Raw genomic sequence first — 25,000 nt, 5'->3', positions numbered from 1 at the left:
CTATAACCGCTTCAACTCTTCTGGGAAGGCCGTCCACAAGGTTTAGGAGTGTGTCTATGGGAATGTTTGGCCATTCTTCCAGAAGCGCATTTGTGAGGTCAGGCACTGATGTTGGATGAGAAGGCCTAGCTCGCAGTCTCCACGCTAATTAACCCCAAAGGTGTTCTATCAGGGTTGAGGTCAGGACTCTGTGCAGGCCCTTCAAGTTCCTCTACTCCAAACTCACTCATCCATGTCTTTATGGACCTTGCTTTGTGCACTGGTTGGCAGTCATGTTGGAACAGGAAGGGGCCGTCCCCAAACTGTTCCCACAAAGTTGGGAGCATGAAATTGTCCAAAATGTCTTGGTATGCTGACGCCTTAAGAGTTCCCTTCACTGGAACTAAGGGGCCAAGGCCAATCCCTGAAAAACAACCCCAGAGTCAGTGATTTGTATGGTCTTTGCAGTTTGTGAATCAAAGGGAAGCTTCTGTACAGACCTATTCCTGTCCATTCATTCTGCGCTGCTGAGGCGGACCTCAATTTCCTTTCTCTATCTCAAAGGTGAAACATCAGAGGTTCGTTTAGACCCCCAATATCTCACCAAAGCCCCCAATAGGGCTAATAGAAAAAAAAGAGTAAAAAATAATAAAATAAAAAAAATCGTAAAAAAAAAAAAAAAAAATGGTAAACACGGGGGGAAAAAAAAAACACGACGACTGACACCAGTGACGGAACTACCAGGGTCACAAAGTTTGCACTTGCAACCAAATCATAGCATTCCGCCACCGTGGGGGCCCGCTGGAGAACATGCGAAAGGGTCCCACTGCAGGACTGTAATAAAGGGTCGCACAATGGGAGAAAAAGGCCCCTGGGATCAGTGGGAAGGGCCCAGGCCAGGGGTCCCTTCATGGTTTTTTGCACCGGGGCCCTGAAGGTTCTAGTTACGCCTCTAGGAAGAGATAAAGGGAAGGAGGGCAAAAAGGAAAAGGAAATGTGAAAGGAGAAGAAAAAAGAAAAAAAAAAAAAGTAGTAAGGTGCAGAAATGGAAGGAAAACCACCTAAACCTTCACATTCCATTAGGGAGACAAACAGAGTGTCCCAGAGGCCCCAGAACAAGACAAACCCGCAGTGGTAGAATGAATGGCACTCTCAGCCTGGACCCCAACCAGGCCATGCCCCTAATGCATTTTGCTCCACCCCCCCCCCCAGGCCATGCCCCTAATGCATTTTGCTCCACCCCCCCCCCCCCCCCCAGAGTTTAATCATGGGGACTTTCCATTTCGTACACCTTACTATACTGATTTTTCTGATTTTTGAAATACACAAAAATGTCCACTAGAGGGAACATGCTGATTGGATAAAATGCTATCAGCACACAGTAGCTAAAGTGTATTGGAAGTCTGAACACAAATACACCAAGATTTCCCATAGACGCCAATGTGTTCGCACTCGCGAGCGTATGTAAAGTGATGGTACGTTAAGCGGGGTATACCTGTGTATGTGTGTATATTGTATATCTCATGTTGTAAAGCGCTGAGCAAACTGTTGGCGTTATATAAAACCCTCATATATATATATATATAAAAATTCTAATAAAACTTTAAAAGGATTGCAGTTGAAGGAAATTTGTAAACCCAAATACTAAAATCTTTTCTATGCTATAACCTATATGGTATTGCATTATTATTATTTTTTGGTTTTACTAGATGGGACTTGTGTCTTTTTTCAACCTATGTAACTATTACTGTGATTTCAAAAGTGATTTTCAACATTCATAACTTTCATTACAATAACTGGTAAGCCTACTGTGAAGGGTCCTTGGTTTAGGCCAGTGATGGCGAACCTTGGCACCCCAGATGTTTTGGAACTACATTTCCCATGATGCTCATGCACTATGTAGTGTAGTTGAGCATCATGGGAAATGTAGTTCCAAAACATCTGGGGTGCCAAGGTTCACCATCACTAGTTTAGGCACTCTCTGTTATTGGTGGACCACGCTCGTCTCCCAATTGTGCATCCTGTGTTGTCACCTGTCACACCAGTGGCCATTTCAGCACACATTGCACTGTTGTCACCATCAAAAAACCATTACCCTGCCATGCCACAAAGTGCCCTCAATGTAGTGAATAAAGATAGGGAAAGGGTGCAGGAGATCAGCAGCATGCTGATTGGTTGTCACAGACTGCTCCCGTACTCTGGTTATGATCAACAGCCCGCAGGACAGGCTCCCAATCATATGGCAGCCAATCACAGTGATCACTCAATCGGAAAAATCTGTTCCTCCTACCCGCTCTACAAGGAAAAAGAAACAGATGTGATTGGACAATGAAAGAGAAGCAGCGTGCTGATGGATGTAACTGGACAGGGAAGGAAAAGCAGCACACAGATACGATTGGCCAATGAGAGAGAAGCAGTACACTGATGGGATGGGATTGGACAATAAAAGAGAAGCAGCACATTTATGGATTTGATCGGACCACGAAAGAGAAGCAGCACACTGATGAATGTGATTGGGCAAGGAAAGAGAAGCAGCACACTGATGAATGTGATTGGGCAAGGAAAGAGAAGCAGCACACTGATGAATGTGATTGGACAATGAAAGAGAAGAAGCGTACGGAGGGGATTTGATTGGACAATGAAAGAAGCAGCACACTGAGGTTATGTGATTGGACAATGAAAGAGAAGCAGCGCAATGATGGATATAACTAGACAATGAAAGAAGCAGCGTACTGATGGGATGTGATTGGACAGTGAAAGAGAAGCAGCACACAGATAGAGGGGATTGGACAATGAAAGAAGCAGCACAGTGATGGATGTGATTGGACAATGAAAGAGTAGCAGCGCAAAGATGAAGGGTATTGAACAATGATAAAGAAAAGAAACACAAATGGATGTGATTGGACAATGAAAGAGAAGCAGCGCACTGATGGATGTGATTGGACAGTGAAAGAAGCAGCGCACTGATGGATGTAACTAGACAATGAAAGAGAAGCAGCGCACTGATGGATGTGATTGGACAATGAAAGAGAAGCCGCACACTAATGGATGCGATTGGACAATGAAAGAGAAGCCGCACACTAATGGATGTGATTGGACAGTGAAAGAGAAGCAGCGCAATGATGGATGTGATTGGACAATGAAAGAGAAGCCGCACACTAATGGATGTGATTGGACAGTGAAAGAGAAGCAGCGCAATGATGGATGTGATTAGACAAGGAAAAAAAAAAAAACTGCACACTGATAGATGTGATTGGAGACTGAAAGAGAAGCAGCGCACTGATGAACGCAATTGGACAGAGAAACCTGCAAAGCCTGCACACCCACCAATATTAGTATTTGTGCGTTGCCTCCTCAGAGTGCTCCACAACCCAAACCACAATGACGGTTTGTCATCAAACTTAATGGACTCTTGTTTGTCCACAGTAGGCGCATTAGAGCGTAAGCTCTTCTGCCGCAGCCTTACGAGAAGAGAAGTCCATACCTGTACTGGAACTTGTCCATGGCGCTGGACATGTGTTTGGGGTAGTTGTCACAGATGTACAGGTTGTGGTCATTCTCCGGCACCAGGTCCACGTCGTGCAGGATGAGGCAGTCCCAGTCGTCGTAGCGCAGGGCTTCTCGGACGCCGATATTCAGAAGCTTCGCCCGATTAAACGTGGCGTTCCCGGCCTGGCAAGACAAATGCAGTGCTTAGCGAGTAAATGGAAGAAAATCTGTCTTCTGCAGTAATAACAGCGGTAACTATTTCACGGATCATTACAGGCCGCGGCAGCCGACGGCACGCGCGGGAGGAAGAGACCAGACCGCAACGTTATTACACTTACTGAGATTCGTCACAGCGACACAGAAAATAAAAAAGCGTTTATTATCTTCTTAAAATGAACAGTCAAAGAGACCGAGCTATTTGAAGCAAAAACGGTTTATTTTCCCCCAATGCATTGCAAGGATTTTTGGGAAACGTCACTGCAGATTCATACCCGCTTCTGTCCTGTATATACACACACTATATTGTCAAAAGTATTGGGGCGCCTGCCTTTACACATGCATTTTGAGATAGATATAATATAGAGATAAGAGATATAAGATAGAGATAGAGATATAAGATAGAGAGATAGAGATAGATAGAGATCTCTATCTATACAGAGAGAGAGATCTTTAAAATATATATACACACATATCACTAATATATACACACCTCTAATAAATATTAGAAAATATATATACATATATCTATCTCTATCTATTGTGTGTGTGCATATATATTTTAATATAGTTATTAGAGGGGTATGTGTGTATATATATATATATATATATATATATATATATATATATATATATATATATATATATATATATATGATATAGACATTATATATATATATATATATATATATATATATAATGTCTCTATCATATATATCTATCACACACCTCTTAAAAAAAAATATATATATATTATATATATATATATATATATATATATATATATATATATATATATATATATATATATTTTAGGGGTGTATAAGAAATGCGGACAAACTGGCTTTTTATGAAAGAAGAGATCCTATTGGTCTCGTCTGTCATAGATGCGGACGTGGGTATAGGCTTGTAGAATTGTATTACCACCACCTCCCCTTTTATTGGTTGAACTAGATAGTCTGATTAAAAAAAAAAAAAAAAAAAAGACACAAGTCTAACTACAGTGCCTTGAAAAATATTCATACCCCTTGAAATGTCTCACATTTTGTCATGTTGCAACCAAAAATGTAAATGTATTTTTATCGGGATTTTATGTGATAGACCAAAGTGGCACATAATTGTGAAGTGGAAGGAAAATGATAAATGGTTTTCAATTTTTTTTTTTACAGATAAATATGTGAAAAGTGTGGGGAGCATTTGTATTCAGCCCCCTTTACTCCAATACCCCCTAACTAAAATCTAGTGGAACCAATTGCCTTCTGAAGTCACCTAATTAATAAATAGAGACCACCTGTGTTTAAGTTATTCTCAGTAAAAATACAGCTGTTCTGTGAAGCCCTCAGAGGTTTGTTAGAGAACCTTAGTGAACAAACAGCATCATGAAGGCCAAGAAGATTTACTTCCTCTTTGTCTCCATGCAAAGGTAAAGCATAATGTGCCATTATGCATCACTTACCTGACACAGGAGCCAGCGAAGTCACCGCTGTCCCCTGTAGTCCGGAGCGTCCATCTTCTTCCGGGTATCGCTGCTCCGGCCACACTCGGAGCCGGAGCAGCGATGACGTCACCCCTGCACATGCTAACGCCACTAACGGCATATCGTTGTTAGCAGCGGCATGCTCAGTGCGCCAGCACGCCGCCGTAGACAGCGGTGCCTGTCTTTTTGTAAATATCTCCTAAACCGTGTAGGTTTAGGAGATATTTCTTGTACCTACAGGTAAGCCTTAATCTAGGCCAGTGATGGCGAACCTTGGCACCCCAGATGTTTTGGAACTACATTTCCCATGATGCTCATCCACTCTGCAGTGTAGTGGAGCATCATGGGAAATGTAGTTCCAAAACATCTGGGGTGCCAAGGTTCACCATCACTGATCTAGTCTTACCTGTAGGTCAAAGTGGTCTGTAAGGGGTTACATCCACACTAACTACTTAAGGACCGGGCCTTATTTTCAGACTTGGTGTTTACAAGTTAAAATCATTTTCTTTTGCTAGAAAATTACTTAGAAACCCCCTAGAGAATAAAGTGACAGCCGTCGCAATAAGTTATTACTTTACACTGTATTTGCTCAGCGGTCTTACAAGGGTGATTTAAAAAAAAAATATATATTATATATATATATATATATATATACACATGACTGAGTAAAAAAATAAGACAACAGTAAAGTTATCTCAATTTTTTTTTATATTGTGCAAGATAATGTTTTACGTCGAGTAAATTGATACCCAACATGTCACGCTTCAAAATTGCGGCCGCTCGTGGAATGGCGACAAACTTTGACCCTTAAAAACCGCCATTTTTTTTTTTTCTCTTCGGTGTTAAAGTAGTTAAGATATGTATTTATTATGTATGTAAGTTGGGAATTTGTTTAAATATGTGTAATGTTGTACAATAACTTGAAATAAAATCAGATTTGACAATAAAAATCGCCATAGGCGATGTTTAAAGATTTCTACAGGTTACCAACTTTGAGTTACAGAGGACGATTGCGGCGATACCTCACATGTGTGGTTTGAACACAGTTTTCATGTTACGGGCACGACTTACGTATGCGTTCACATCTGCATGCGGGCTCGGCGGGACGGGCGCTTTACATTTTTTTTTCCTTATTTAAATTTTTTTTTTTTTCTATTTTTACACTGTCCTTTTAAAAAAATAAAATAAAAATTTGGGTCACTTACCGTATATACTCGAGTATAAGCCGAGATTTTCAGCCTCTTTTTTGAGGCTGAAAGTGCCCCCCTCGGCTTATACTCGAGTCATCGCTGTCTGCCCGCTCGATCAGCGTGTCGAGCAGACAGACAGCGGCCATTCTATAATTCAAAAGCCGCGCCTCCGGCTCCGCCTTCGCCTGTGATAGGCGGAACACTGAATTTCCCAGCAGCCTGTGTTCCGCCTATCACGGACATCGTATCATCCTCGCGGACGAGGATGATACGATGTCCGTGATAGGCGGAACACAGGCTGCTGGGAAATTCAGTGTTCCGCCTATCACAGGCGAAGGCGGAGGCGCGGCTTTTGAATTTTACAATGGCCGCCGAGGCGCCGACGAAGAGGGCACGGGACGGAGGCAAGGCAAGGCACGGCACGGCACGGGACGGGACGGAGGCAAGGCAAGGCACGACACGGGACGGAGGCAAGGCACGGCACGGGACGGAGGCAAGGAGGCAAGGCACGGGACGGAGGCTCGGGACAAAGGCTCGGGACACAGGTAGGCTGGACACACACACACACACACACACACACACACACAGATGGATGGAGACACACACACACACAGGGATGGATGGAGACACACACACACACAGGGATGGATGGAGACACACACACACAGGGATGGATGGATGGATGGAGACACACACACACAGGGATGGATGGATGGAGACACACACACACAGGGATGGATGGATGGATGGATGGATGGAGACACACACACACAGGGATGGATGGATGGATGGACACACACACACACAGGGATGGATGGACGGACACACAGGGATGGACGGACACACAGGGATGGACGGACACACAGGGATGGACGGACACACAGGGATGGACGGACACACACACAGGGATGGACAGGCATGTCTCACCCTCGGCTTATACACGAGTCAATAAGTTTGCCAGTTTTTTGGGGGGTAAATTGGGGGCCTCGGCTTATATTCGGGTCGGCCTATACTCGAGTATATACGGTATTTTTATTACAAGGAATAAAAAACAAGACAGGGCCTCTTTAATGTGAGATTTGGGGTCAAAAAGACCTCAGATGTCATATTTACACTAAAATGTAAAAAAAAAAAAAGAAGTCTTTACAAATTATTTTTTTTCCCCTTTAAGACTATTGGGTGGAAGTGACGTTTGAAGTCGGTAGTATGAAGCTGAGTGGGGGGTCATCTTTCCCTCACTTGGCTCCAGGCTGTTGAGGAGAGAGGACTTGATTGTCTCCACCGCTACTGACGGCTCCGGTAAGCGACGGAAACCACCGAAGTGTGGTGGAAGGGGGGAGGCCCTCTCCCGCCCCCCAATAAAAGAGATTTTGCGGCGAATCCGCCGCAGAGACCACTTTTATCTGAAAGTGGACTGCCCGCCTTTGAAGAGGATATTGAAGAAATGGATTCTGGACAGCCGCACTCCCGATAAAAGCCTTTATTGTCATGAGTAGTCAACGTTAATGTGACAACAGAAGCAGGGCAAGCAGCCGACGCGTTTCACACCATTATTATTGCGTAGTCATAGCTAAATGACCACATATTGTTTGACAAATATATACCAGATTCAAACATGTCACATGGTGCATTCCATGATTTTAAATTGCAAACACATGTGGCCCAAAAAAAAGGGGGAGGGGGAGGGGAGGAAGAGATACATACATACATACATACATACATACATACAAGGCCCCTGGGAAAATAACATGGAAATAGACCACAAAACGAGATGGTTAACAAAGAAAGAAAGAAAGAAAGAAAGAAAGAAAGAAAGAAAGAAAGAAAGAAAGAAAGAAAGAAAGAAAGAAAGAAAGAAAGAAAGAAAGAAAGAAAGAAAGCAAGAAAGCAAGAAAGCAAGAAAGCAAGAAAGCAAGAAAGCAAGCAAGAAAGAAAGAAAGAAAGAAAGAAAGCAAGAAAGAAAGCAAGAAAGCAAGAAAGCAAGAAAGCAAGAAAGCAAGAAAGCAAGAAAGCAAGAAAGAAAGAAAGAAAGCAAGAAAGAAAGAAAGAAAGAAAGCAAGAAAGAAAGCAAGAAAGAAAGCAAGAAAGAAAGCAAGAAAGAAAGCAAGAAAGAAAGCAAGAAAGAAAGCAAGAAAGAAAGAGAAAGAAAGAGAAAGAAAGAGAAAGAAAGAGAAAGAAAGAGAAAGAAAGAAAGAAAAAGAAAGAAAGAAAAAGAAAGAAAAAGAAAGAAAGAAAGAAAAAAAGAAAGAAAAAGAAAGAAAAAGAAAGAAAAAGATTGCCATGTATACATGTACATATCAAAGATACACATAAGAAAATCCAATATCTCAAAATAGTAAAAAAAGTAAAAACATAATAAAGACCTAGTAAACCATCACCATGTATATACAGGGGAAACGCATGAAAACATGAAATCGTAACAATAAAAACTAGATACATATATAAAACAAAAGCACATGTGCAAATTGTTGCGAGGCAACCTTTAATAGTAAAACAGCGTTTATTAACCGCTTTCCGACCGCCGCACACAAATATATGTCGGCAGCGCGCACGCGGGTACCGGGAACTCGATGTTCGCCGGCGGCCCGCGATTGCAGTGTGAAGAGGTAGAACGGGGAGATGCCTATGTAAACAAGGTATTTCCCTGTTCTGCCTAGTGACATGACACCGGGGAAGTGATCGCTGTCATGTGAGTGGTAGCCCACCCCCACCCTCACATTTAGAATCACTCCCTAGGACACACTTAACCCCTTGATCGGCCCGTATGCCTTGTACACACACGGTTGGACATTCCGACCACAAAATCCGTCTGATTTTTTTTCCGAAACTGTTGCATACACACAATTGGACAGTTGTTGGAAAATCTGATCGTTCGGAACGAGGTGACGTTCGTTGCATACGACGGGAATACGTAGAGGCCAGTAGCCATTAGCTTTGGTCTCGTAATTTGATCTGAGCGTGCGTGGCACTTTGTCAAAATTCTCTACATAACGATCGGAAAAAGTCCGATCGGATTTTTTTTGTCGGAAAATTTTAGATCCTGCTCTAAATTTTTTTTTTCCGTGGGAATTTCCGATAGAGCCCACACACACGATCGGATTTTCCGACAATATAATCCGATCGGACCTTTTGCAACGGAATTTCCGACCGTGTGTACAGGGCATTAGCCCCTTCCCTGCCAGTGTCATTTACACAGTAATCATTGCATTTTTTACAGCACTGATCGCTGTGTAAATGACAATGGTCCCAAAATAGTGTCCGACGTGTCCGCCATAATGTCGCAAGGTGAGTGATATGTGTTCTTTGACCTCTCCCATGTTGTCCAGGTGGACCTCCACCTCTTTAAGGTTGCCTGCTCCTGCTGTAGAGGGACATTCATATTTCATGTCTGAGGTTTACAACCACTTTAACCATTAGCATTCTGACCAACACTGTAAAGGGGGCATATTTTCCACTGACCCCCCCCCCCCCCCAGTGAGTTGTGTTAGCGCCCCCCCTCCCCCCCCCCCCAGAACTGAAAATTATTTCAAAGGTTCCTCTAAGGTAAAACGGTTGACTACAGACCATGAGAAGAGGAAAGGGTTACTTTGACTTGGCACAGCGAATTTTCTTGGTGGCCCGATTTCCTTCTGATAAGGGTGGGGGGTACCATTGGTGCCCACAGCAGCCCGTCTTGCGGGCTTAGATAAGGTAGAAGATGCTAAAATTTGGCTAAACGCCCGGAATGATCTGAAGCTCATCTCCGCGAGTTTCAAATGATCTGCCACTGCAAACTGCAAGATTATATATGGAAATAATTTCCTTGAAAACAAAGAATGATGTATATGAGACGGATGAATATACTGATATTAACCTCTTCATCTCTCTCACCTGTGCACCCTTTTTTTTTTAGACAAGAACTTTGACATTACTTAACCACTTGACCTCCAGTTGTTCAGGAACTACAATTCCCATCATGCCTAGCCATGCCTGTTAATGTTAGAGTTTTACAATGCCTCATGAGATGTGTGGTTTCGCAACAGCTGGAGGGCCGTAGTTTGGGGATTAGAGGTCGACTAATATAATCGGCTGATATTTGTAGTTCTTTAATTAATTGGCATCGGCCGATTGTGCTGATAAAAAAGGCAGATTTAGAACTACAGCGCGACCTGCAAATGACTTCTGTAATAGAAGTCAATGCAAGTTGCCCGAGTGCCGGTTCACACAGGGGTGGCACGACTTGCAGCGTGACTCACAGGCGCGACCTGCGCGCGACTTCAGCAGCGACTTGCAAAACGACTTCTGTATAGAAGTCAATGCAAGTCGCCTGAAGTCACCCCAAAAATAGTACAGGAACCCTTTTCTAAGTCGGAGCAACTTGAGTCGCTCCTATTAGAACGGTTCCATAGTACAGAACGGAGCGCGACTTGTCGGGCGGCTAAGTCGCCCGACAAGTCGCGGTAGTGTGAACGGGCACTTAAAGAGGAAGTAAACCCTTATGGGTTTACTTCCTCTTTCATTCCCTGCAAAGGTAAAGCATAATGGACTACTATGCATCGCATAGTAGCCCATTATGTGTCACTTACCTGACACAGGAGCCAGCGAAGTCAACGCTGTCCCCTGTAGTCCGCCGCATCCATCTTCTCGGTGGGTCTCGCAGCTCCGCCGCTGTCATTCGGCGAAGCTGCAATGACGTCACTCCCACGCATGCGAGCCGAGACACGCGGCATTGCGCGGCATCTTCATTATTGAGGATGACACGCTTCGTGCACCTGCGCGCCGCTGTCTACGGCGCATGGGCAAATATCTTCTAAACCGTATAGGTTTAGGAGATATTTCTTGGATCTACAGGTAAGCCTTAATCTAAGCTTACCTGTAGGTCAAAGTGGTTTGTAAGGGTTTACAACCACTTTAAGTCTTCATAGAAGTGACTTTCCTCCTCTCTGGGCAGTCTGCCAAGAAAAGAGTAAGGAGATACAATGTTTACACTTCAATGAATGAACTCAACTCAGTGTGTAGAAGTTCTCAGTTTAACCATTTAAAGACTAAATCTTTTCTGACACTTGTTGCTTACAAGTAAAAATCCTGTATTTTCAGCCAGAAAAATCACTTAAACCCCCCAAAAATTATATATATTTTTTTAGCAGAGATCCTATATTTTATGCCCCACGGAATTTGCGCAGAGGTCTTTCAAATGTAATTTTTTGGGGGGAAAAAAATACAGTAATGATAAAAAAAATAAAAAATAAAAATATAAAATAAAACAGTAAAATTAGCCCATTTTTTTTTCGTCCAAAAGTTTTGACTACCTGTTTTTATTTAATATAGTTTTTTTTTATTATAATTTTTTTTAATCTAAATCATACATACAAGTAAACTGGAGGTTTGTTTTGTTTAATGTTTAAATGTAAGAAATTTTCTGTATCACTTATGAAGACTGCTTTCACACTGGAGCGGGCAGGCATTGATGGTAAAATGCTGCTAGTTTTAGCGGCGCTTTACCATCATTTTAGCGGTGCTATTCGGCTGCTAGTGGGGTGCATAGAACCCATCTAGGAGGCCGAGGAAGAGGTTAAATGCGCCCGTGAAGCACCGCTGCCAAATCGCATTGCATGCGCTTCGGCAGTGGTGGCCATTAATATCAATGGGCAGGAGTGGTGAAGGAGCGGTATACACCACTCCAAACGTGCTGCTTGCAGGACTTTTTTTTTTTTTTTAACATCCTGCCAGCGCATCGCCTCCATGTGATAGCAGTCGGGCTTCCACACAGACTGTAGGGGAGCCATTTTGCAGGCGCTATTTTTAGCCCAAAAGCGCCTGAAAAACGCCCCAGTGGGAAAGGCGTGTTAGATTTTATGAGATGAAGGGGGATAGAAAAAAAAATAAAAAAATCGGCCTAACATATCGGCCCAAAAAAAAAATCAGCATCAGATATCGGCCACCGGCCGCCATGATTTCTAAAGATTGGCATCGGCCAGAGAAAAACCCATATCGCTCGACCTCTATTGAGGATCCCTACTCTATCATCACCAGTTGGACAATAGTCAATTCAGCTAACCCAGCGGCTCTGGCTTTATAGGGCTTATCATTCAGTGTGTTTGTTTCAAATTTTTACACCTCTATATCCCCCAGGCGGAGGGCTTGATGGTCAATGGTGGCGTGATATGTACGTGCCCGGATGGTACTTGTCACCAGGACCTACGTTCCCATCTAAACGTAATTGTGCAATAAAAAATTCCCTTAATAAGCCGCTTGGTCTGCCTGTGACTTCCTTTTCAGTGAGCCTCTCTCCCCCTGTATTTATATTTTTGTCATAGCTCCAAGTCTCTGAGTCCACACCATAATTGGTGAGTCTGCAATTTAAGGGACGCTGTACCTGTCACGCACATTTATTTGGTGGTGCAGCGCTTGCACTATAGTGAGTTGATGGTTTCTTTTGCACAATTAGTGTGTGGGTATAAAAGGTCAATGAGTTTCTGGATTCCCGACAGACATCTTGCATCCTTCATCCAGTGCTGCACTGATGTTTCTGAATTCTGAGTCATGAAAAGTATTGTCAAAGGAGCTGTGGGAAAAGGTAGTTGAACTGTATAAAACAGGAAAGGGGTATAAAAAGATATTCAAGAAATTGAGAATGCCTATTTAGCAGTGTTGAAACTCTAATCAAGAAGTGGAAAACGAGGGGTTCTGTTGAAACCAAACCACGGTCAGGTAGACCAACTAAAATTTCAGCCACAACTGCCAGGAAAATTGTTCGGGATGCAAAGAAAATCCCACAAATAATTTCAGGTGAAATGCAGGACTCTCTGAAAACATGTGGTGCGGCTCTTTCAAGTTGCACAATAAGGAGGCACTTGAAGAAAGATGGTATGCACGGTCGAGTCGCCAGAAGAAAACCATTACTACGCAAATGCCACAAAGTATCCCGCTTACAATACACCAAACAGCACAGAGACAAGCCTCAAACCTTCTGGCACAAAGTCATTTGGATTGATGAGACCAAAATTGAGCTTTTTGGCGACAACCATAAACACTACATTTGGAGAGGAGTCAACAAGGCCTATGATGAAAAGGTCCACCATTCCTACTGTGAAACACGGAGGTGGGTCGCTGATGTTTTGGGGATGTGGGAGCTACAAAGACACAGGAAATTAGGCAAAATTGATGGCAAGGTGAATGCAGAATGTTATGAAGAAATACTGGAGGAACATTTGCATTCATCAGCCAGGAAGCTATGCATGGGACGGATTTGGACATCCCAACATGACAATGATCCAAAACACAAGGCCAAGTCCACCCGTCATTGGCTACAGCAGAATAAAGTGAAGGTTCTGGAGTGACCATCTCCGTTCCCCTGACCTCAATATCATTGAGCGACTCTGGGGAGATCTCAAACGTGCCGTTCATACAAGACAGCCCGAGAGTTTACAGGAACTGGAGACTTTTTGCCAAGGGGAATGGACAGCTTTACCATCTGAGAAGATAAAGAGCCTCATCCACAAATACCACAAAAGACTTCAAGCTGTCATTGATGTTAAAGGGGGCAATACACGGTATTAATAACTGGGGTATGTAAACTTTTGATCAGGGTCATTTGGGTGGTTTCTGTTGTCATCATGATTTAAAAAGAGTAAACACAGTTGATTGATAATAAATGGCTAAAGTCAATCCCTAATCATGAGTGAAAGAAAAGTTTTTGGGCTATCATTCATATTCTCTGAAAAATAGCCAAGTAGTCAGGGTATGTTATGAGCACAACTATATATAAAAAATAAGTAAAAAAAAAAAAAAAAATTATATATATATATATATATATATATATATATATATATATATATATATATATATATATATATATATATATATATATATATATATATATATATATATACACAGTGGTGTGAAAAAGTGTTTGCCCCCTTCCTCATTTCCTGTTCCTTTGCATGTTTGTCACACTTAAGTGTTTCGGAACATCAAACCAATTTAAACAATAGTCAAGGACAACACAAGTAAACACAAAATGCAATTTGTAAATGAAGGTGTTTATTATTAAAGGTGAAAAAAAATCCAAACCATCATGGCCCTGTGTGAAAAAGTGATTGCCCCCCTTGTTAAAACATACTATAACTGTGGTTGTCCACACCTGAGTTCAATTTCTCTAGCCACACCCAGGCCTGATTATTGCCACACCTGTTCACAATCAAGGCATCACTTAAATAGGAGCTGCTTGACACAGTAAGGTCCACCAGAAGATCCTTAAAAGCTACACATCATGCCGAGACCCAAAGAAATTCAGGAACAATTGAGAAAGAAAGTAATTGAGATCTATCAGTCTGGAAAGGGTTATAAAGCCATTTCCAAAGCTTTGGGAATCCAGCGAACCACAGTGAGAGCCATTATCCACAAATGGCGAAGACATGGAACAGTGGTGAACCTTCCCAGGAGTGGCCGGCCGCCCAAAATTACCCCAAGAGCGCAGCGACGACTCATCCAAGAGGTCACAAAAGACCCCACAACAACGTCCAAGGAACTGCAGGCCTCACTTGCCTCAGTTAAGGTCAGTGTTCATGCCTCCACCATCAGGAAAAGACTGGGCAAAAATGGCCTGCATGGCAGAGTTCCAGGGAGAAAACCACTGCTGAGCAAAAAACATCAAAGCTCGTCTCAATTTCTCCACAACACATCTTGATGATCCCCAAGACTTTTGGGACAACATTCTGTGGACCGATGAGACAAAAGTGGAACTCTTTGGAAGGTGTGTGTCCAAGTATATCTGGCGTAGAAGGAACACTGCATTTCATAAAAAGAACATTATACCAACAGTAAAATATGGTGGTGGTAGTGTGATGGTCTGGGGCTGTTTTGCTGCTTCAGGACCTGGAAGACTTGCCGTGATAAAAGGAACTATGAATTCTGCTGTCTACCAAGAGATCCTGAAGGAGAATGTCCGACCATCTGTTCGTGTACTCAAGCTGAAACGAACTTGGGTTCTGAAGCAGGACAATGATCCTAAACACACCAGCAAGTCCACCACCGAATGGCTGAAGAAAAACAAAATGAAGACTTTGGAGTGGCCTAGCCAAAGTCCTGACCTGAATCCTATTGAGATGTTGTGGTATGACCTTAAAAAGGCCGTTCATGCTCGGAAACCCTCTAATGTAACTGAATTAGGACAATTCTGCAAAGATGAGTGGGCCAAAATTCCTCCAGGACGCTGTAAAAGCCTCATTGCACGTTATCGCAAACGCTTGGTTGCAGTTGTTGCTGCTAAGGGTGGCCCAACCAGTTATTAGGTTTAGGGGGCAATCACTTTTTCACACAGGGCCATGATGGTTTGGATTTTTTTTCACCTTTAATAATAAACACCTTCATTTACAAATTGCATTTTGTGTTTACTTGTGTTGTCCTTGACTATTGTTTAAATTGGTTTGATGTTCAGAAACACTTAAGTGTGACAAACATGCAAAGGAACAGGAAATGAGGAAGGGGGCAAACACTTTCACACCACTGTGTATGTATATGTATATGTATATATATATATATATATATATATATATATATATATATATATATATATATATATATATATATATATATATATATATATATATACATACACACACACATACATACACCGTGTTTCCCCGATAGTAAGACACCCCCGATTGTAAGACGTATCGGGAGTTTCAGAGGGGTCGGCTAATATAAGCCATACCCCGAAAGTAAGACATATGTCTTACTTTTGGGGAAACACGGGGGTATTGCTGCCTCCCTCATCTAGCTGCGCGCCGCCTCCTGCCCACGTCCGCACCGTCCCCCTCTCCATACGTCGCCGCGTCTGCCATTTCCCTCTGATCTTAATGAGCGCCGCCTCCTGCCCACGCCTGAGCCGTCCGCCTCTCCATACGTCACCGCGCCGTCCCCTGCACTGGTCACTGCCGCCTCCTGCTTAAAATACGGTAATGCACACAGTATTAATCATACATCAGTAAAACATACACACTTGCATACTGGGGTATCATCTGCTGTATGTAACCCAGTGGGTATCAGCAGGTGTCACACTGGATTAAATACAGCAGGTGGTACTGTATCACACATAAATCTGTTTTATCTTCCAGTATTCCACTGTTCGTTCTTACCATTTTTCATTGTTTTACATGTTATGCAATGTTGTAACAAGACATTCTTGGCACTTCCTTTTATAAAACTGTTTTGTGGTGAATACAATACTGTTCAGGTTGTTAATAAATGTTAATTTTATGGTTAAAACAAAAAATTCGACAATTTTTTTCCAATATAAGACATACCCCGAAAGTAAGACATAGTGGGGCTTTTGGGGATAAAAAGAAAGTAAGACACTGTCTTACTTCCGGGGAAACACTGTGTATATATATATATATATATATATATATATATATATATATATATATATATATATATATATATATATATATATATATATATATATAATATGTTTGGGGGTTCCAAGTAATTTTCTAGCAAAAAAAAAACAACAGATTTTAAACTCGTAAACAAGTGTCAAAAACAGGCTTGGTCCAGAAGTGGTTGAAGAGTCAGCCGGCGCTGGTTCCAAGGGGTTAACACAGTGATGGCGAACCTTGGATGAACTACATTTCCCATGATGCTAATGCACTCTGCAGTGTAGTTGAGCATCATGGGAAATGTAGTTCCAAAACATCTGGGGTGCCAAGGTTCGCCATCACTGGGTTAACCAATGGGCCGGCCTGTTGTACAGGGATGTGTTGCTCCCGGACAGAGATCAAAATGAACCTAAAAAGCCACCCTTACCTGATGGACCACAAATATGGCGTAGTGCAGCTGCTGGCGCTGTAGGAAGGGGTGCAGGTAGTAGAGCAGCGTCTGCAGGTGGGACTCCCGGCTCCGGTGCGGAATAATCACCGCCGTCCTGTATCGCCCGTAGCAGTGTTTAGGGCTGAAATAACCGCCAGGCTTCACGTAGCGGTTTTTAAGCCGAATCTTCTTCAGGCTCGGAATTCTGCTGAACGTTACAGTTAATGGACCAACTGAAAAAAATAAAAAAAATAAAACGTAAGATACATGAGGAATCCGACATGAAATATGAAAATTAGCAGAAATACACAAATAGAAGCGGTTTGATCTGCCTAAGGACTTTAATTTCTGTCCATCCAGTCCTGAGATTAATGCAGCTCTGTCACACCATTCAGTCCTTTTCAGGCACGGCAGGAGATGACTAATAGGTCTTCGTCGCACCCCCAGCCTGTGACCAGGCAGTGAAGGAACAGCAGTAAACTGCTGAGCTCATCTCTGTCACTCTGCTCTCTTCTCCCACCAGCATGCTTCTTAACACATAAACACTGCAGTACAAATGAATGGCTCATTGTGTTGCTTCTCCCTCTTCACGTCCGAGCTTTGCTGTACAGGGATTGCAAGAAGAAGATACCAAGTCACATTCAGGTACTTCCCTCGTTTGTCTAACGAGTACAGATCTGGACATCTCTATGACCAAGCCCCTTGGGCGAAATGCGTCGGTGAAATGACCTGGATGGAGCTAGGCTGAGGTTGCTCTACTTTGAGTGACGGCTCCTACCTAGTCTGTTGGAGCTGCTGACATCACATCCAAAATGGGAGGCGCTCAGCAGCGGTCTCACAGCTTTTGGGTGTCTACACCAGGGATCTCCAAATCTTCCAAAACAAAAAGCCTTTCACAGAATTTAGGGGAGCCGGATTGTGGTCAGTGGGGAAATACCCCAGAGTCAGTGTAAGTAAACAATGTCTCTGGTGGCCAATGGGAGTTAAATTACAAAGTTCATCTAGTCAGTCGGAGAAAGAATGGTGCCCCATGGTTGGCGCCAGTGCGAGGCATGGTGCCCCATGGTTGGCGCCAGTGCGAGGCATGGTGCCCCATGGTTTGCGCCAGTGCGAGGCATGGTGCCCCATGGTTGGCGCCAGTGCGAGGCATGGTGCCCCATGGTTGGCGCCAGTGGGATGAACAGATCCCAATCCTCGATGAGAAATATCACACCACTGTTATTGTCAGTGGAAGCGATGGTTCCTGATCGATGTCAGCTAAGGGAAAAGTATCCATAAGGGTCACATCCGGCTCACGGGGCACAGTGTGAAGACCACTGATCTACACATGGGGGGTCTTTACAGGTAAATAACATGCATAAAATACATTACAATGCACACACTGTATATTCTTATGGGAAGATTTGTATTGCACTGTGTGGTCTGGGGACAGGTTGTCTAATGCTGGATGCAGCAGGAAACGCTCGAGGTGTCGCTATGCGTTTCATGAGAAAGTAACACACAGTCCCGGAACCTTTCACACCTTCAAACCACAATGTTGTCTCTGCCCCACGGCTTTGTATGAATAAAGAAAACCCCCGACCCTGCTAGAGCTCAGAAAACAGTTGACCACACAGTATGCCCTTCACCCGCCCTTGTGTACTCCTGTGTTTCACATCCAACAGTCACACACGTTGGCAGCACAATGGCAGTGTTTACTCATTACCAATGTTGGCACTGAATACATACACAGAATTTTATTTGCCAAAGGATTTGTAGTTATGTCCACCCAGTCCCAAGATTTACACAACCCTGCCAGGGAGAGGTGCCATGTTGGTGACCGGATTTTTCTCTGCTGCAGTTAAAGCTGAAATTCAGGACAACACAATTTTTGCCCAATTTTCACCCTAAATCAGGGGTCTCCAAACTGCAGCCCGGGGGCCAGATGTGGCCCTTTTCTTGATTTTATCTGGCCCCTGGGGCATTATCCCCCCACTACCCAACACCCTCCCCCCCACCACTGTCAGCAACAGTAGTAGGCCATAGTTCATGCCACTCTATTCATCCCACCGACGCCAGTCACGGGGCACCAGTCCTCCCCACCGACGCCAGTCACGGGGCACCAGTCCACCCCACCGACGCCAGTCACGGGGCACCAGTCCTCCCCACCGACGCCAGTCACGGGGCACCAGTCCTCCCCACCGACGCCAGTCACGGGGCACCAGTCCTCCCCACCGACGCCAGTCACGGGGCACCAGTCCTCCCCACCGACGCCAGTCACGGGGCACCAGTCCTCCCCACCGACGCCAGTCACGGGGCACCAGTCCTCCCCACTGACGCCAGTCACGGGGCATAACTTCCACTGACATCATGGGCATCATTCCTCACAATGTCACCAACGATGGGGCACTATTCTTACCCCCCCAACAACAAACATGGGGGAAATGGTTTACACCCACTGACCAAGTCATTTTCTACTCCCATTGGCCAAAGCCCGACTCCCTTAAAGTTTAAGGGACAGAAAACTGTCCCTTTGTTTAGAACGTTTGGAGACCCCTGATCTAAATGAACATTAATGACGTATCGGCTATGTGCAGCCGCTGCTCTTTTTTAATACTAGGGTTTTCTTTCAGCAGGAACGCAGTTTACCCCCGTGTACAGTGCACTCTGCGCGGAATGTCCAGCACTGAAACTGACCATTTTGGCTGGAGTACACAGATTACAGTGGATCACTCACTCTGCAGCCCATCCATACCAAAAAACGTCTTTCATTTGCTTCAATGTGATTGGAGGCGGTGCAGATGAATGTCAAACTTGCCCTCTGAAGTGAATGGGATTGCCCCTCAACCACATGCAAAACGCTTGGCACACAGTTGCTATTGTGGCATTTCAATTTAAAGTCCCCCTTGCTTTTTTTTTTTTTTTAAACGGATATTAAAGGATTTGGCAGTATCGCCCCCTGAATGCCTGCAAACCCTTGCAGTGCTGGGAGGGGGCGCTGCTGCTAGATGTCCTCAGTCTGATGGCCAGCATTATTCAACCAACGAACTCTGAGCCATGATGATCCCGGACGAACCCCCCAACCTATTACTAGACAGTGAAAAGAGAAGCAGCACAATGACGACTGTTTTCTTCTTTTGGCTCCTTGTCAGCACATGAACTCCTTGGCTCCCTGTGCTGCTTCTCCTACTTTAGCCCTGCTGTACAATAAGTTCAAAACACTGCTGGAGCACTGAGGGGAAGGGGGGGGGGGGGGGGTACTGACTTTTTTCCTCTGAAGTTGGCAAGTATAACAAAAAAAAAAAAAAAAGAATAACCCAAATAAAAATATAAAGCAAGACAAAAGGCTTGACAAAATATTCCATTTCAACCATAATTATTGTTTGCTTCTAGATGTCCTCAGTCTGATGGCCAGCATCGTTCATCCCATTACCCAAGCAATGATGTATTAAAGATTACGGAGCTGCATTAAATTTGTATGTTTGATCTTCTCAGCACGTGAACTCATTGGCTCCCTGTGCTGCTTCTTTTCACACTCAAGCCTTGCTGTACAACAAGTTCAAGAGACTGCAGGAGCACTGGGGGGGGGGGGGGGGGGGGGAGAAACACAACAATAGACCCCCCCCCCTTTTGTTTTTGCTGAAGTTGGCAAATAAGATAAAAAGGAATAGCCCATTAAAAATGTAAAACAACAAAGCTATATTCTAAATATTCAACTATATTCTAAATATTCCAAAAAAATATTCTACTTCAACTCAGATTTTTTTTTTCTGCCACATGTCCTTAGTTTGACGGCCAGCATCATTCAACCCACTACCTCTGAGCCATGATGATCCCGGACCCACCCCCAAACTATGACTGGACAGTGAAAAGAAAAGCAGCACAATGATTATCTGCCCTCTTCTCCTCCTGGCTCCTTGTCAGCACATGAACTCATTGGCTCTCTGTGCTGCTTCTCATACTCCAGCCCTGCTGTACAACAAGTTCAAGAGACTGCTGGAGCACTGGGGGTGGGCTCTACAAGTCCCCCCCCCCCCCCTTTAGTTTTTGCTCAAGTTGGCAAATATAACAAGATAAAAAAGAAATGGCGCATTAAAAATAAAACAAAACCAGCTTTTACCAAAATATTCTACTTCAACTCAGATTTTTTTTTTTTCTGCTACATGTCCTTAGTCTGATGGCCAGTATCATTCAACCCACTACCTCCGAGCCATAGTTGTCCCGGACCTACCCCCAACCTATGACTGTACAGTGAAAAGAAAAGAAGCACAATGATGATCTGCTCTTTGTTCTCTTCTCCTCCTGGCTCCTTGTCAGCACACAAACTCCTTGGCTCCCTGTGCTGCTTCTCCTCCTCATACTCCAGTTCTGCTGTGCAATAAGTTCAAAAGACTGCTGGAGCACTGAGGGGAAGGGAAGTACTGAAAGCTTTTTTTTCTCTGAAGTTGGCAAGTATAACAAGATAAAAAAAAACAAAAAAAAAAAAGAATACCTCATTAAAAATAAAAAGCAACTCAACCAGCTTTTGCCAAAATATTCTACTTCAACCAAGAGACTTTTTTTTGCTGCTAGATGTCCTTAGTCTGATGGCCAGCATCATTCAACCCACTACCTCTGAGCCATGATGATCCCGGACGCACACCCCCAACCTATGGCTGGACAGTGAAAAGAGAAGCAGCACAACGATGATCTTAGCTCTATCACTCTGTTGTCTTCTCCTCCTGGCTCTTTGTCAGCACTTAAACTCCTTGGGCTCCCTTGTGCTGCTTCTCCCTCTCAAACGCTCCAGCCCTGCTGTATGAGTTCGAGAGACAGATTCCAGGTCAAAATTATTTATTGAAGAAAATAAAATGTAACGATGTATTAAATGATTACAGAGCTGCATTAAAATTTGCATCTTTGATATCAGCCTGGAGTTCAGTTTTTAAAATCGCATATATAAAAAATAGTTTCCTTGGGTTTATTGCAAAATTAATTTATGATGAACGGTGGCGGGCAATTGGAGATCTCTTCCAGCAGAGATGATCATTAAATGATGAGCTCAGGCGCCAAGCACTAAACAGACAGCCGTGGAATCAGGACAGAAGTTCTAAAGGTTCAAAGAAAGCTTTAAATATATAATTCGGGGAATAGAAGAGTTAACTATGGCACAAAAAAAAAAAAAAAAAGCCAATCCTCTACAGAGCAGGAGGCTCGGTCAAATCCGGAATTGTTCTATCGGATTGAAATGAATGTATTCATCGCGGACTCTGAAAATGGAATATTACCCTCCTCCTCGTCCTAATTGCCTCTCTTCTCCCCATAACAATCAAGGTAATTGGCTGTGGGAATGGCTGATGTCCCAAAGATTATTTTAGCTCCGGTTCTCCATCAGAAGACGCCCCATTTCTGGTGGTTTAATATCCGCCTAAACAAATGTGAGCGTGGCTCTCCGATTCACAGGGAATATAATGAGCCGTCGCCGAACGGGAACTTATCATATATTACAAAGAGCGCAAATAAAAATCGGATGCCATTGCCGGACCTGAGGACCAAGTGGGCAATTTCTTCCCATCGCCATTGAGGCGTGCTTCCCGCTGCCTACGTCAGCACTGGGCTGAATGTGAACCAGGCGGCCCGGAATCGCTTGACTGCAACATACGTAAAATGTGTCGGGAAGTCATTTTGACCTGGGTGTCACAGTGCGTCCCAACGCAGCATTACAAAAAAAAAAAAAAAAAAAAAAAAAAGTTTGTGTGCAATTTTAGGCACGTTAGAGTGCTTTGGCTGCACATTCATTTTAAATGGGCTACTTTAATGCACATTAAAGCGCAACGTGTTTTACCGCACTGCAGTTGGAGAGGGGTGGTAAAAAGATGTGTTTGAGACACATTTTTACTGCCCAACCCCCCCCCCCCCCCCCCCCAACTAAAATCAGCAGCTGGGGGGGTTTACAAACTCCATGGTCACGAACTAAACCCACGGTTGCATTCGGTGAGCAATACTGAATGGGACCCATTCAGCTGAATGCAAATGCCACGAAACCACGTGCAGGGCACACAGATGCCATAACGTGTTTCAGAGGCATGGCCTCCTTCCTCAGGTCTGACGTTCTGTCATGGCAACTGCGCAATGTCCTCACCCTCTTCCCTCCTGTATCCTGCTTGTGTGTCCTCGAAGAGCAACGCCGGCTGGACCGGCACTGATGAGGAGGCATTGAATGGCAGCACCGGTGGACACCGATTGGCAGCACTGGTGGGCACTGTTGGGACTACAGTGATAATTAATGCCCCAATTATCAGTGTAGATGTCCCTTTAACAGAAGCCAGTTATCGGCCCTCTTCTCCTTGCACTGAGAGCGTGAGGAAAGGAGTGCCGATAACCAGCTTCTGTTTTACATCCTTAATCAGCGGTCATTGGAAACAGCTGATCACATGGTAGAGAGCCGCTGTAATTGGCCCTTTACCCCGATCTGTGATCAGCTGAGCTCGCAGGCTGCGCTATCACGGGAGGACGTCATGATGGCCTCCAAGCATAGCAAGCCTGCACTGTAGCCATCAGTCAGCTATAGCGCAGGCGGGAAGTGGTTAAAATGGTAAATTTTTTAACTTCAGCTCTGAAAGGTTCTAAACCCCATCATGACCAGGCCATTTTATTGTGATACTGCGTTACTTTGACAATTGCGTGTTCGTGCAACATTGTACTCATAAAATTTAGGTATTTTCCCCCCCACAAATAGAGCTTTCTTTTGGTGGTATTTGATCACCTCTGCGGTTTTTATTTTTTGCACTATAAAACAAAAAAAGTTAAATTATATATATATATATATACATACACATACACACACACACACATATACATATATACACGAGCAGGGCCCTCTGATTCCCCCTGTATTGTAATGTCTGCCCTAATGATGTAAAGCGCTGCGTAAACTGTCAGCGCTATTTAAATCATTAATAAATATATATACACATATACACATACACACACATACACACTTTTTTCTGCTATAAAACATGAACAAAATAAAAAATGTTCATCAACTTAGGCCAATATGTATTCTATATAAGCATATATTCATTGGTTTGCGCAAAAGTTTATATATAGTGTCTACAAACTATGGGATAGATTTATGGAATATATATTTATTTTTTTACACTAGTAATGGCAGCGATCAGCGATTTTAATCAGGACTGTGACATTGCAGCGGACAACATCGGACACTTAACTGACACTTTTTTGTGGACCAGTGACACTATTACAGTTATCAGTACTAAAAATATACTCGGTCACTGTAATGTCACTGGCAGGGAAGGGGTTAACCTCAGGGGCAATCAAAGGGTTCAATATGATCCTAGGGAGTGCTTGCCGTGTGTGGGGGAGGTGCTACGACTGGGGAAAGACAATAGATCAGTGTTCCTGCTTAACATGAAACACGAGATCTCCATCTTCCCCTCTCACAGAACGGCAGTCTGCCTTGTTTCCATAGGCAGACCGCCATTCTGCTTCTCCTGAGAACGGTCGGCGGGTCCCAGCGGACATCACGTCCGCCTGTCACACTGATTGACTCCAGCTGTGTCCAATCACAGCAGTAGCGGGCCGGGTGCGCCCCCCCCCCCAGACCCTGTGCATGAAATCACGTACAGGTACGGGATTTCGGGCAGGAGGGCCGACCCAGCCGTAGTATATCTGTGTGGAGAAGTCCTTAAGGCAGGGGTAGGGAACCTATGGCTCTTGAGCCAGATGTGGCTCTTTTGATGGGTGCATCTGGCTCTCACCTCTCAATCCGCGGATTGCGTGGTGTGCTGATCCATGGATTGAGCCCATAGGAAAGGCCGCAGCTTCGGCCTAGCTCCGGAGCTGCGGCCATCTTGGTACACCCGGCGGCGGCCTAGGT

At 44.0% G+C, this 25,000-nt stretch overlaps 1 protein-coding gene across 4 annotated transcripts in view; it reads right to left on the bottom strand.

Annotated features, from left to right (window-relative positions):
- LOC143981700 (beta-1,4-galactosyltransferase 3-like) overlaps window positions 1–25,000 on the bottom strand; it is a 129,541-nt gene that overhangs the window by 20,814 nt on the left and 83,727 nt on the right. For all 4 annotated transcript variants that reach the window (XM_077479719.1, XM_077479716.1, XM_077479718.1 and 1 more), the window contains exons 3-4: window positions 17,140–17,375; window positions 3,464–3,651 (exon numbers count right to left, since the gene is read on the bottom strand). In XM_077479719.1, the coding sequence (XP_077335845.1) occupies window positions 3,464–3,651; window positions 17,140–17,375 (424 nt within the window). The remainder of the gene's footprint in view (window positions 1–3,463; window positions 3,652–17,139; window positions 17,376–25,000) is intronic.

The sequence above is a fragment of the Lithobates pipiens genome, unplaced genomic scaffold, assembly GCF_037356315.1.
Source record: "Lithobates pipiens isolate NorthernLeopardFrog02 unplaced genomic scaffold, aLitPip1_a1.2 Scaffold_16, whole genome shotgun sequence".
In the NCBI taxonomy this organism is placed as follows: domain Eukaryota; kingdom Metazoa; phylum Chordata; class Amphibia; order Anura; family Ranidae; genus Lithobates; species Lithobates pipiens.
This window is presented reverse-complemented; position numbering and strand designations above follow the sequence as displayed.